General features: G+C 38.2%; 1 protein-coding gene across 5 annotated transcripts in view; it reads right to left on the bottom strand.

The window, feature by feature from the left end:
* The window catches only part of NTNG1 (netrin G1), a 317,947-nt gene that overhangs the window by 40,438 nt on the left and 262,101 nt on the right, over window positions 1-15,408 (bottom strand). Inside the window, exons 8-9 of one of the 5 annotated variants that reach the window (XM_020283438.2) lie at window positions 9,226-9,393; window positions 3,386-3,520 (exon numbers count right to left, since the gene is read on the bottom strand). The exons of the other annotated variants lie outside the window; for them this stretch is intronic. Coding sequence (XP_020139027.1) covers window positions 3,386-3,520; window positions 9,226-9,393 — 303 coding nt within the window. The remainder of the gene's footprint in view (window positions 1-3,385; window positions 3,521-9,225; window positions 9,394-15,408) is intronic. 5 annotated transcript variants of the gene reach the window in all.

The raw sequence follows: 15,408 nt of genomic DNA, 5'->3' as shown, positions 1-15,408 counted from the left end.
CCTCCTACCCTTGTATGGCCTCCCTGAAATTGCCTGCCTAAATGCCTGCTTGTTCTCAGCTTGTCACCGCAACACCACTGTCTGCCCTGTTCTACCACTGTTTTTCTGCTTAGCATTGGCTTCTCATTGCTAGGTTAATATCTTACCACCAAGACTGTGGACAATTCAAGGATGGGTTCAACTCAAGGCAAGCAGAAAGGTGTATAGGAGGTAGGCAAGGGGCAAGAGAGAGAGAGAGATTTAATTGGGGGACATTTTTGAGTGCATTGACGAATGTGGAGACACAGGGGTGAAATGAAAAGAGTATTTATCAACCTATCAGAACCAACTATCAGAATAGACACCTATTACAATACTGGAGCAGGTGCTGGAGACATGCTACTGTGACAGGCATTAGCCTGTTAGTGGCTGGATCTTGGTGGTCATCTAAAAGACAGGGGAAGCCACTCCAGGATCTTGGTGAAGTAGCCATTCCTAACTGACAGAAGGATTTCAGTATTTTGAATCCCAGCCCTATGTGGGCAGGTCCCAGAGAAGGAAAGAACAATTTAGAGTGAGAAAAAAAACTCTTGTATGCTCAAAGCTGTGATTGAAATATGTTAAATTTATATAGCAAACCTAATCTCAACCCATTCCGATCCTTTCCTTACTAAGTAGTGGGAATAATCTTCCTAAAAACAAATCTGACTCTTTCATTCCTCTGCTTAACACCATAGGATAGATCTCATATTTTCTCCACATGCTGATTCCCACTTTCCTCCCTTAAAAGGTAAAACTCCTTAGCTTGGAATTCAGGAAATCGTGTAACCTGGTTCTTGCTGCTTTAACATCGTCCCTTTCTTCCAACTTCCCAGCACACATACACACACACACCTAACCCCCCAGTCATGTTAAAGCAATTTGATATTTCTGGAACATAGTGTGTCAGCTCAATCACCTTTACCCAAGAGTTCTATCCTGGAAAACTCCTACAAATCCTTCAGAACCTAACTCATGTGCCACTTCTCTGAGAAGTCTTGCTCGCCATCTTGGCTTTACCAACAAATAGCAGGTCCGTCCCTCTCCCGTAGTTCTGATTACCTTCTACCATAATTGTGGGGTCACATGCCAGCCTCTCACACCAGATGGTGACCTCTGCATTCACATGTCCACACTGCTGTCTTTTTTCATCCTCCCATTAGCCCAATGCCTACGCCATAGTAGGTACTCAGTACATGCTAAGAATACATGCATTTCCTCCCATCTCAGCGATCCATGTAACAAGTATGTGAGGCACTGGAAGTGCTGGAGCACAGAGGCTTTTGTGATTTCTACATTGCACAGCACAACCTTTAGGTGGTAGGGTCGGGCTTAAATTCAGCCTTCCATTTTCAGAGAGAAAATTTGGTGGCATTATGTCTTTTTATAATACTCCAATAATTAATATAGAAAAATTGGGTTAGGCCTTTTTTGGGATAGATTTCCACAAGGTAGGATTAATCTATTTTCCTCTCCAGAGTTTTACCCTGATTACACCCCAGGAACCCGATCATTAGGTCCTGTGGCATCAGGAACTTTACATGAGACTTTCTCCTTGATAAGTGTCCTTATTCTTTATGCCTTGAGTCTTGGTGCTGGTTTCGAGCCTTCCCCTGACTATTCTTCCTTCCCCTCGCCTGACTGATGTCCTCCCTGGGCCTCGACGTCCAGCTGCTCCAGGACTGATAGCTGCCCTCTGAGCCCTGGCTCCTCTCGTGGTCCCTGGGATCCACCAACTCACCCGGACCCCGAAGGACTAGTGCTTTCTGGGAAACTATGGCATGTTGGATTTTTAAACCATGGCCTCATCCAGAGCTTATGTGCAGGTGTGCTTCCCGACTTCTGACTATTTGAATGTCTTTCAATGTTCCTCTCCAGCGTGGCTGGAGGCCTCAGCTCCTGATTGATTCCTGGATTCCATCTCAAACTTGACCTGCTCAATGACAGACTTTCAACTTGTTGCCACAGTTCATTGCTGCCCACGGCATTTCACTTTGGCTTTACATTACATAGAAGTGTAGCTACCAGAGAACTATATATTCATAAGTAGCAGATAGAACATTCTATCATTTTCTATAGAATTTTATGTAGAAATTGGATCTAGTTTTTGTAGCATTTATCTTGTATAGTTTATTGCATAGAATATAGAAATCTTATTATTATTATAGTGTAGAAATAATATATAGTTTTCTGTAGTAATTGGCTTTAGATGTCCCTGCAGGCTGACTTTTTTTTTCAAGTGAAAAGCAAGCAAAAAAGCTCTCAGGCTGTGCTGTTCAATATGGTAGACACATGTGACTATTAAGCCCTGCAATATGGCCAGCCCTAATTGAGATGTTCTGTAAGCACAAAACACACATCTGACTTCAAATAGAGCATGACAAAATGGAAAATGTCTCCTCAATAATTTTGTTATTAATTATATGTTGAAATGATAATATTTTGTGTATTCTGGGTTATATAAAGTAGATTGCTAAAATCAATTTTTTTCTATTTCTTTTTACATTTTTAATGTGAGTAACAGAACACCTACAATCACATATGTGGATTGTATTATTTTCTACTGGATTGTGCTGCTACAGAGGATAGATATGCCGTGTGGTTCTTTAACATTAGTAAGCTAACTATGTGTGGATGTTGCAGAATTTAAAGGCAGAAAAGGTTATGAGTGACAGAAGGCAGCTTCTGCCCTGATTTTGAAAATGTATGTTCCCTGTAGACACTGACATGCCACCTGTCTTGCCGAGCTTTGAACAAGACCTGATAATCTCCAGAGAAATGAGGCTGAACCAAATGGCATTTGTCTAAGGCTCCTTGCATGGTGCCTAACCTTAGAGGCTTAAAATCAATATTGATTTTTGTCATTTGTTTCACCCCGGCATTTAAATATCCCTTAGATTTATTACCTTTAGGTTTTTGGTTAAGATTCAGTGATGGGTATGATAGCAAGGGTGGTAATGAGTTATGTAGATATCATTTAATTTATGAACTCTGGAGCTCCAGGGTAGCTTTCAGTGCAAGAAATATATTAACCACATACACATCACCCTTCGTTCTGCGGTGAGGGTTTCCAAGCGGGGTCCCTATTGTGCCAGTTAATTTATGATCTGGCCAGGTACATGGACCTCCATGCAATATTTCAATATAAGTCGCTCCAGCTATCAGAGGGGATGGAGATGGGCTTTGAGGAAGTCGGCTGGACAGCTGATGGATTGCTCTCCCATACACAGCTCGGGGCATTAAGTAGCTTTTAAAGATTGTCAGCAGTTTGGGTCTTTTTCTGCTCTGAGAGGCTGCACGCACCAGCCAAGACAAGCAGAATCGGCCATGCTACAGCAGGCAGAGGGCAGCTCCCAGAGTTACTTACGTTGACAGCCGTAGTGCCAGGAATTTCCCGGCAGACACTCATCACACTTAGGCCCTGTCGTTCCAGTCTTACACTCACAAAATCCTGAGCCATTACAACGATCATGGATTGAGCCCAAAGGGTTACAATAACACTCTGTAGAAACAAGACAACACACAGGCTGGAGACAAGTCCGCATGGCTTATAGGTTATCAACACAGGAGCGTCACTTAAATGCATCACTTACTTAAAGAAAGATGTCCACTAATGAAATGCTTCGGCAAATATGGCTATTTCAGGACCATTTATTTATTTGCTCGGCCTTCCATGATATCATTTTTATGTTCTGGGAGGAAATCAACCGAAAACTTCCAAGGAAATAAGACACCATGCCTTTCACTGATAATAGATCATAATGTAGATCCCATTTGTTAGGGCAGTTTTAGATGGTTTAATGAATACCATGAGAAGTTTGTATATCAAGGATAAATCAATATGCCATCAGTGTAAAATCTGTTTTAAATTATTCAAATGGCCTTAGCCGTTACACTCAGTATTTGAGAACTGCTGAACATTTTAAAAGTGCAGTATGAATGCACTTTGCTCGTTCAAAGGTAGTTTCACTTTATGATTTGGGACAGCACCTTAACTTATTTATGTACATACTGTTTTGTGATGAGCCTTTAGATGTTGTATTTGCCAGGCATGTTAGTACAGCTTTTATCCAGCCTAGATTAACAATCATGAAAGAAAAATAAATTTTGTAATCCCTGAGAAATTTCAACATAGGTATAATTTGAGATGTGTAATTTCCATTATAATGTCTTCTGGCAAGAGAATACAAATTTGTGTAATGAACAGGAAATAGAATATTTTCTTGATTCTTTACACATTCTTATTGAGGATGTTTTTACTTATGAAGCTCTATTGTGCTTAAAACTTGAACCAGAAATGGGAATTCTTAGGCTTCTATCAGCTTACAAAGTAGAACAGGTAGTTTGTAGCTTTTGGAGTTTGTGGGGAAAAGCCCATTTCTCCTTACCCCACTGTGCAATCTTGGGCAAGTTATTATGCCTCTCTGTCTCTCAGTTTCTTTTATTGTAAAATGGAGCCAGTAAGAGGTTCCGTTGCTAAAAAAACAAGCAAAATCACACCAACAAACCAACCAAGCGAAATACTGAGAATTTGGTTTAATATAATCATGTTTAGCATCTTAGATTCGTAATGGGGTTTCAGGGTTTAGCATTATAGGGGGATCCAGGAGTTAGACTCTGACTTTGTATTGTAGAGACTAACTAGATAGTGTCTTCAAAGAATGTGGAATGTCTTAGAATTATGATTTATTTCATGTTAATTAAGTCAGGTTTTGAGTTCAGCATTCTTATAAAACAAACATTTATAAGACTAATAATGAGATATGCAGGTAAAAATAAAACTTAAAAAACTCTAAAATGCTTCTTCCTTGCCTAGCTTGGTTTGTATTTAATAATAAGGGTTTTATTTTAAATTGACATATTTTTTATTTTAGTGTGTGTGTGAAAACTGTTTCAAGAATATTTTACTTTTAATTATTTTTTAATCTCTTGAGACAGAGTATTACTGTGTCACCCAGGCTAGAGGGCAGTAGCCTCATCATAGCTCACTGCAACCTCAAACTCCTGGGTTCCAGCGATCCTCCCACCTCAGTCTCCTGAGTAGCCGGGACTATAGGTGCGTGCCAGCTAATTTTTTCTATTTTTTGTAGAGATGGGGTCTCACTCTTGCTCAGGATGGTCTTGAACTCCTAAGCTCCAGTGATCCTCCCGCCTCAGCCTCCCAAAGTGTTAGGATTATAGGCATGAGCCACTGCACCTGGCCCAGAATATTTAAAAATAGTCATTTTGTTATAGCTTTTAATGTTTGCTTGTTATAGCTTTCAATGTTTGTCGGTACATACATATACTATATAAGTTTGTACCCATATCAAAACTATCGTATGGTTTTTTACTGTTTAAAGTGTATAAGTGGACAGTGAGTAACTAATATTTTGTAAGCTCGGGAGCACAGTTACATCTGGTCAACATGAGTTCACCTATGACTTTAGTCAATTGGCCCAAACAATTAATTAATATAAAGTTTTACATGCAAAATAGGAAAAAAAACCAAAAACCCAGAACATCTAACCCAGTGGTTGTTACAGGATATGGTGATAAGTGTAATGTTACTCAAACAGTCCTAAAGATAAAGGACAGGGAGAGGTGTGGCTTTCCTCTAACCTTATATCACAAATAATTTGGTTTTTGAAAAACATCATTTATGGAACTATGGTCAATGGTGGATGTTGGGGGTAATGGAAATGGCCTTGGAGGATCCCATTTTCTTCCATAAAACTAGGAAGAATATGCAGAACTCTTAGATTACAGAACAACATGAAATACTTTTGGAAGCTTGATTAGAAAGTTATACTACAATTGATTTATAGGTCTTAAAAATGCGTTGTCTTTGCTTTTTTCTATTTAAGGCACCTCTGATGATCTGATCCTAGGTTTCAAGGGGAATTAAAAATAATACATCATAACTTTGAGATATGTTTAGCAGCAACTGCTGAACCTTGTGTTTCATTCTGATGCAAAGGTTGTTAGCAGGATTATTAACAGTGATTACCCAAGGTCACGAACCACATATCCTCTAAGCTTCCTGCTTACTGCTCAAGTTTATATGAAACAGAAACATGCAAGGATGTCATCTTCATGTAATTGCTGCATCATCACAGGGTAATTACATGCATCTTCGGAGACATGGCTGTGTGTGAAATTTACATGAAAAATGGATAAATTCATGAGTAATCACAAAGTAGCAATCACTGTGGCAACATGGAATAGCCAGCTGCATTTTATATTTGCCACAATATAAAATGATGCAAATATTTCCCAACATCTATTTCAATGCAGAACCTATATTTCGTCAAAGATATGATCTAGTCCTTCACAGCCAGCGTGGTAAATTTTATTGCCAATTGTTATAGAATTGGCAAAGTGCCTCTTTTTAATTTAGAGAAGACTTAGATGAAGTTCAAAGTTTCCAAGGTTAGTGCCTTATTCTGTGAAATTAAATTGAGTAAATATCCATTCATTTCATTCATTTTCAGTAATGCTTTCTATACAAAATGGTATTAAAATTAATTCTCAATTATTTGTGGCATGTCCTCTCAAATGTAATACTAGCAGCCCTGCCTCAAGCCCTTTAGGGAAGCTTAAATGTGGAAAATAGTGAATAGGCTCCTGCTGTGTCATAGCGCAAGCCTGGACAATGGAGCCACAGGCTGCCAAGGCCCTGGGAGGACAAAAGCCATCCTCAGCCTTGTGCACAGGCAGCCTCAATATCCCTGCCCTTGGCCCCTCAAGTGGGAACAGTGCACTCGACAGCTTTTTTAGGAAATTATTATTGATTTATTGTATGCATATAAAGACTGAAGATAAAAGATAGACCTTAGCACATATGGGCTAGCCAAATTTTTCAGCTCATTCTTTAAAAATAATTTTCCCCTTTAGGAAAAGAGCAATAATATAAGGAATTTTGTTATGTGGGGGGTGGGGGTGATATGTAGTTAATTTTAATGGTACCTGAAATGCTCATCTTTGTGCGTGCCGAGTACTTTACTTGGTTTGAAGAGTATAAATATAAACATGTTTGCCTCAGTGAAAGAAAATTTTCCAAAGGTCTATAATTTTAATTAATAAACTTTCTAGAAATGGAGTAAAAAACAATTCTTGATTTTTTTAAAAGTAAAAATAAATGTAAAAATGGATATTAAGCTTTCCATATTTCTTCTGTAATTGTGTGATTTAAAAAACAAGCTGAATAAGGTATTTTCTAGGGTGTTGGTTAGTCAAACACAGATTTACAACAGAACTACACCTCTTAAAATTGGATAGAAAGATGCGGATTTGTAGTTCATAGTTTGCTTTGGGACTGGAAAAAGGCCAGACTTCATAAAAACAGAATACTCTGAGTAAAACATATTGGGATATTGTTATGTTACCTGCCATGAGAAATTTTATGGCATCAAATCTTTTAAGGTCTCTTATGCATTTATTTAAAATAATATTTAATATTTTAAAACATTTTAATCTTATGTATTTTGTAAAAATAATTGGATTTTATTCCTATTTATTTTACCTTTTCTGTTGTTTCTATATTTATAGTGTGACAGTTATATATTTTTACAACTGGCATTCAGTGAAATATACTCTGCATTCAAAATTTAGTTATGCATCTTTTTGTTTTTATTAATATCCTCAAATCTTCATAACCCAAGTGTTATGAAGGCAATTGAACTTCTGTTCACATGCTCATAGTGGAGTTGCTGCTGTCATCTAGAAAGCATACCATAAGTAAAAGTCTGACAAGCTTAGCTTTGCTAATTGTGTCAGAGTGGTTGAGAAAAAGTGTTTAAGCTTTGAAGTCAGGAAACTCTTTGCTAACGCCGTGTGATTTGAGCTAATTTGCCTACTTTTCTCAACGAGAGGATAGGGAAAATTATTAGTGTTAATACTTACCCCACTGTTGTGTTAATGATCCTGATTGGACTAGGAGGCTCAAATGACTTAGGAAGGGCACAGAGCTATTAAATAGCAAACTGGGATTTGAACTCAGCTCTCTGGCCTCTAAGTCCAGAACTTTCTCCACTTATTCACAAATAATACATAAGGAGGTACTTTAAAAAAAATAGAAAATACTGCAGACGTAGACAGTATTATATATACTTGTCCCAATTTAATTAAAAATACATCTATTTTATGTAGTACTTGGATCTTGACAATCCAATCAGGAAATAATAATCCCAGAAATACAGATTGATTGGATTTCTTTCTTTCTTTTTTTTTTTGATAAAAAGAACACCTGTCATTTTTCATCTTATCTAATCTATTGAATTCAGTCTCTATGTGAAAATTCTACCTTTAAAATTGGGTGCCTATATAGCTAACTACTATTGTGGTAACAGACATACACATATCATTCAGCATTTCAAATATAGGCATTTCTTCAGAGTAAATTATGAAATGAAATTCCATTTATTTTTTTTCTTATTTTTCCACTGGTCTCCCACTTTTAAAAACAGGCTCTACTATACAAAACGTAGGAGAAGCTTTTCTGGGTGAGAAAGGCACCTGGTTCTCCCAGATGACAGGGGCAGCAGTCATTGGCAGTGTGACAAGGGAGGGGGCATAAGGAATCCCTGTGGGCTTAGGGCTAATGCACCTTGGAAGCTAAGAGAATTAACTGCCTAGAAAAATTTTAAGAAATTTGTCCTCCTTTTGGGGGGTATAGGAAAATTCAATAAATGGAATTTCATTACCATGGATGGAAAAGTCAGGCAAACTTCTACATTACCAGTTGCTAGTTGCTTTCAATCCCAAATGGCAACATTTTTAATCCTTCAATACTTGTTGGTCACCAATTGTGTGCAAGAGTTTGTACCCCAATTTTTCATATCTGTAATTAAATCCCGTATAATGAGTTTCCATTTTAAAAGGTGAATGTATAATTTAAGGCTGTAAGATCAGTTTGAAATTATCAGGTTTTAAAATTTCATGCAAAAAAAAAAAAAAAATGGAAGAAAGAGAATTCTTCATCTCCTAAACACAATATCTCAGATCATCATCATTAAAGCAACAACGACGTAAAGATTCAAATTAAATCCCCCAACTATGATTTCAACCAGTACAAGGTGAATTTTAAGTCTACCACAAGAATATTTGCTCCATTGCGAAAGTTCATTCTGGCTCAGTGGTGGTGCAAATCACCAGCCTCTCCACCCTAAATAGCTCCCCATAGCTCACAAGGCACAGAACAATAGCTGAAATTATAATGGAACTGACCTATGCACACATTCTCATCGTCCAGCTGTGCAGAAGCATTTCTGAAGTAGCCCAGCCTGCATAACTCACAGTGCTGCCCTCTAGTGTTGTGTTTACAGCTCACGCAAATGACTGTATTTAGCAGATCGATATAACTGCATCGATTGGAGTGGCCGAAGCATTCACAGTCTTGCAAGGAAGAACAGAAATGTATACAGAGTGTATACAGTAGCAGAGTAATAGCACGCTACATGCTTGGATAAAATGAGGGATGGAGAAAAGATGGTGGAATGGCATTACATACATATGATTCAGCATGACACATGGTGACAACAGGTGGTTGTGATTGGCATGGAAGTAGCATCTGTTTCAAGCAGGATAGAAAGGTCGGACATTCAGAACATGACTGAAGATTGTTAATTCTTGGCAGACAAGATGAACAGAAGCATTTGCAGGTGTACACCTTTTAAAATTTGAGAAGCCTCAGTTTCCATTGATGCAAAAATGTACTTTTTGCACATGGAGAACTTTAGTGTCTTTGCATTATTTCCCCCACTTTCTACTCACATTTGCAGGCTTAAAAAGGAGGGAGAGAGGTATGTGAGCATTGAGGGTCTGAGTCTGCCACCGCCATGGCTCCTCTGGCTCAGTATCATTCATGTCTAGACAGTAACTCAATCAGGGTTTCATAGAAATCATGGCAAATTCAACAGAGATCTAGACAACTAAACAGTTCTTTTCATTTGTCCCCAGTGACAAGAGGAGAAGATGGCTTTCTTAAGCCTTTCTTCAGGCTAAATCTGCATGTTACATGTGAGAGAAAAATTTAAAAACCAGGGAGGGTATTTGTATGAAAAAAATGCTCTTATAATTTGCTTTTCATTTAAGTTTTCAAGTACAGTCTGTTACAAAACAAGGGTTAGGCAGCTAACCTAACTGTAACGTCAGATTTTTTTTCCCTTGGACTGTCTTAAAATATTAATATTAGTGGTGCCTCTGAGGCTTATGAGTGATGGTGGTTAAGAACTAGACAGGGAGATGAAGAAAAGAAGATGAAAGTAGTTGGGAAGGGTGGAGGTTGAGTTGATTTCCTCTTTCTTGCACTTTAACCAAAGTAAGAAGTTGTTAATCCAATTCAATCTTTTTAAAAGGAATGTTAAATACAAAGCATCCATTGGTATTAATAGAAATAATTTCCAAATCAAATAGAAAAAATAGGCATGAGGGGTAACTAGACAGAAAAATCCATTTTGTCTTCTTGAAATATGGGGATAGGCATTATGGACATTTATAAGGAAGCTGAGCCGTGATACTGCAAACTGCTTGTCTAAAAATACTTCTCTCATTAATATCTAGCTTTTATTTCATTCCACTGGGAAGCTAAGCACAGTTACGATTTGAACCCATGCATTCATTCACTCACTCAATAAATATTAATATTTTATTCAGTTGGTCTACTATGTGCCAGGAACTAGGCTAGGTGCTAAGCTGCTATTTTGAACTAGATAAAATTTGGGGAATATTGTGTTTTGATGACCAGAGTAAAAAAATGAATAAGTGTTATCAATTAAGGAAGAATAAGGAGGAGTGACTAAGCTTAAAAGCACACTTTAAAATTAATATGCTACTACTCATAAGAACAGTGCGGATTAATTTATTAGAGAATTAGTTACTAAAATGGAGAACTGAGGTCAAGGTCCTGATGGAATGAAATCAAGTTTGGCTAGGAGCAGAGGAGGACACTGGAAATGGTGAAGAGTAGAAGATGCCCAGGAATAGTGTCAGCAATTTGGGGATCCCAGTTGCTTAAAAGAAAGGCAAGAAGGGGAGGATCCTGAGGCCAAGCCACTTCCTTAATTTGAGGTCAGTTGTACGACTGCCATATGTGTGAAGGGTGGGGATGGGGACAGGGAGAAGCCGAAGAGGGAAGGAGAATACTGGGAGAAAAGGCCATATGACTCTAACGTAGGAGACAGAGTAAGAAAATACTCAAATAAATTTAGTAGTTAAGGTATGCCAAGTTAATAACACCACCAATAATAATAGAGTTATAGTTTACTCAAGTAAATTCCCCAGGAAAACAATAAGCATTTCACCCCAATCCATGATACTACCCCAAGATGCTACACCTTGTTTATATGGACATTTCTGACTCCAGAGGAAATCAGAAAGGCTTCTAGAATCTTCCTTGGTTGAGAGTTTGAAACAGAGAGAATTTTTCTGGCCTAGGGTCTCCTGGGAGCAGTGGTTACAGGGTGGAAATCCCAGTTTCAGAACCTAATTGCTTCCCAAGAACTTCTTCAGAGCTGCCTGGAATTCCTGAGAAGCGAGTGACAACGGCCCTGTCCTCAGGTTCTCCCTTTGGGAGAGACCCCTTAATGGTTGTCCTTCTTTAGGTTTCCCAGCCTAGGCTGGCCCTCTGTGGCCCTAATTTAATTAATCTAGATTTTCTCAGAAGGATCTTTTGTGTGTAAAAACTCATTCTAGAAGATTTTTAGAACTACAAAGGAGCTTTTTGTCCAGAAGCTTATTTAGTATGTAGGACAGACATGCATTCAGATATCTAAAAAACAAAATAGCGACACACGCAATCTAAGTGGAAGAAGAAATTCATTTAATTTGAGGGGAATTAGGAAATAGTGCAGCAGGACTTGCACTCTGAATCTCCCATCAGAGAAGATAGAGTTTATTTTTTTAGAAAATAGGAGGGAATGAGCATTCCTGGTGAAAGGAATAGAGTGAAGAGGGCACAAAGGCTTGGAGTTGGGGACATGTAGAGAATAAGGATGAAGAATTTTCTTAGTAGGATTCCTTTGTGGGCATTTAAGGGATACTGTAGGATCTACTGAAGGGCCAGAGCTACATGCTTAGCTGCCTTTGACAAAGCTTTATCCAGGAAAATAAAATGTATCTATGCAATATCAAGTTCAACACTTTAAGACCCATTTCATGAATCTCCATTGACATGCCAAATGTAACACTGTTGCTACTATTATTTGAATTTGATATATGTTATTACAGTTTACTAAATTCTCTTGGAAAACAACAAGTTAATTTGATGACATTAACTCTTTATTTGTGAGTCTTGTTTGAAAATCAATATTTTAATTTTGATAGGAAAAATTAAATAACTATATAAGAAACCATACTCAGCTAAACACACAATATTATAAACTTATTTCAGAAGATAAGTGGATATTTAAAATGTTTTATAAACATTAAAATGCTTTATAATCTAGAAAATGGGCTAATATAATAACTTTACTCTTTTAAGACTTCTAAGACTCTTCTGAGACTTTGGTAAAGCTGTCTTATCTGCCCACGATATATCTGAGACTATAAAATGAGAAAAAGATCTTTGGATGTGATTTAGAAAACATGAGAGTATTACATAAATGCAAGGCATTTCAAATACAACTATTAGACTGCTGTATTATTTTTCAGTTTTTGTTAATTTACCACTCCTTAATACCTAGCCTTTCCACACAGGCTCAGAACCCATTAATGATCATTAATGATACTTTGAACTACATTATCATATAAGATCCTGAAGGAATGATATTAACAGTTTAATAACTTTGATTCCTCAATTCACTGGCCTACCATGTCTTCCCTTCTCTTCTTATAAAGTGCAGAGCCCATGGTCCATCCTTATAACCACTTCCTGTTTTATACTCCCTTCCCTCCCGTTCCAAATGAGAGTCTCCTGGGAAAATCTGATCTTGGTTAAATTCAACCCTCCATCTCTTCATGTGCACATCACTGTAGCTAAATATGGCTGGAGTTTTTCTCCAACCAGTTTGAAGTAAGTCTCACTTGAAGTTCATGAGCATAAACCTCAATGGGGTCCCCAGGGCTGCCTGGCAATTCTTCCTGAAACAGGGCTTCTGGGCCACCTCTCTCTGTGTTCTTTTCCTCCTCTCATCGTTGCTTTTTTCTTCTTTGCTTTTTGTTCTCATCTCTTTAAATGTCTCAGGGCTTAGTCCTTGGACTTCTTTCTCAACTTCAACACATTCAAAACTGAGCTCTTGGGTTACCTTCCTCTTGGCTATGCTTTTAAAATACATTCCAAACCTCCCCACCTGTCACTATCTCAACCATCTCATCCTCAGTTAAAGACATCGTCACCCCTCACCATCCTCCCCAAAATGTTCTTCTGGCTTCCACCCTGTGATAATCTCCTCTTTGCACAGCACTCAGAGGGATCCTTTCCAAAATCAAATTAGGTCATGACTCCCCTCTACTCACCATCCTAATGGATTCACATCTTATTCAGAGTGAATGAGGAATTCATTCATTCGCAAGTGACCTGGCCCCTGGCTTCCTGGGGACTCATGGCTGTCACTCTCCTCACTCACTACTCGATGCATCCATGTTGCTGCTCAAACAATGCAAGCCCTTCCCAGGGCCTTTGCACTTGCTCTTCCCTCTGTCTGGAATATCCCCAGACATCGCCATTACTTGCTTTCTCACTTCTCTTTTAGATCTGCTCCAAGAAAATTCTCTGACCATTTTATCTAATATAATAGCTCCCCTATCCACACACCCTAATCCCCCAATTTCTTAATCCTGTTTGATATTTTTTCATAGAATTTATAACATCCAAAAATATTATTTAAAAAAAATGTCTCACCCATACTTTGAGTGTACATGCACCCATGCAGATTGTGTTTGTTTTGTCCACAACTGTAACCTCAGAACTTAAAACATCACCTAGCACATACTAAGCACTGAAAAAAATGTTGTCGAATGAATGAATGATGACCCTGAGGCATCTTCCTTTTGGAGACAGAGGAAGACACAAAGAAAAGTTATGTTTAAATTCATTCCTCCACCATTCGAATCCCCTAAGAGAGTCTGGCTATATCCTACATATTAAAGTCACACAACAAGCTGTAACTGAGTTAGAGATTATTTTAGCTGTGAGTTGACTATATGTGTATGCACAGATCAGTTTAGGCTGAAAAAAAAGTAGATTTCTGAAAATTGATGTGGCTTCATTTAGTGTTTAATCTCAAATTGCATTTCAGACAAGTTTTATTACTATTATATAAGCAAAGCTAAAGGGGGTCTCTAAAACACATATACACAGTGTGGCATGGCCAGCACTGGAAACATATATTTGCTGAGAACTACCCTGTACCAGGCACTGTGGAGACAGAGAGTCCAGTGTAGGGTTTCTCAACCTATTAACATTTTGGGGCCCAGTACTTTGTTGTATGGGGCTGTCCTGTGCATTGTAGGATGTTCAGAATTATCCCTGGCCTCTACCCACTAGACGATATAGCAACCTCCAAACTGTGACAAGTAAAAATGTCTCCAGACATTGCCAAATGTCCCCTGGGGGGCAAAATAGCCCCCATTAAGTACCATTGGTCTACTGGTCCAGTGGGAAGATAGGAAAAACATTTATACATATATATTAATATATATCATATATATGATATATACTATTTCATATAAGGCAGCTATGAAAATAAGGTATTTAGTAACTAGCTAGTTCAGAGCAATAAAGGCTGGAGGTGTTTCAGAAGGGGGAGAGTTCAAAGTTGGCTTTCTAGATCAGGAAAGGCCCAAACCTCTTCTAAGGTCTAAAAGGTTCCTTCTGACGGACACTGGCTGGGGAAGATCTGGGTAGGTAAGAGTTACAGGAAAACAACAGGTTGGAAGCAGAGAATGGAAGAAAAAGAATGTTACCAAAAGGAGAGGATTAAATTTCTCTTTTGTGTCTTCTTTCTTATGATTCCCCATGTTGCCTATAATTACATTATTATATTACCTACATAAATATATCATAAAATACTTTGAATGTGACACAGGTAGATTTATTTTCCAAATTAGGAAAGCTTATTCAAGTCCAGAGCTGATGAAAATTCATTTTTAGCATTCAAAAAGAAAAAGATACTACATAAAATGTGAAGAAATTAGAACCCTAAAACATATTTTCCTTTCACTGAATCAAACCGGGTGGTGTCTTCTCTGGGGCTGGGGGTGCTTCCCCCAGGGTGGGAATGAAGAGACTCCAGCATTTTCCTGGTCTTTTCCCCACCCCCGCCCTTCTTGCACCCTTGTGTAGCCACTGACGTTCTCCCACACGCATGGTCTGATGACGTGGATTTTCCCAGGGCAAGTCTCCTTCATTAGGAGGCTTCTTTCTGCCTCCAAGATGTGTCTGCACCTCATTAGTGCTGTGTCCTTAAGAAA

This window comes from Microcebus murinus, chromosome 2 (assembly GCF_040939455.1).
Source record: "Microcebus murinus isolate Inina chromosome 2, M.murinus_Inina_mat1.0, whole genome shotgun sequence".
NCBI classification, from domain to species: domain Eukaryota; kingdom Metazoa; phylum Chordata; class Mammalia; order Primates; family Cheirogaleidae; genus Microcebus; species Microcebus murinus.
This window is presented reverse-complemented; position numbering and strand designations above follow the sequence as displayed.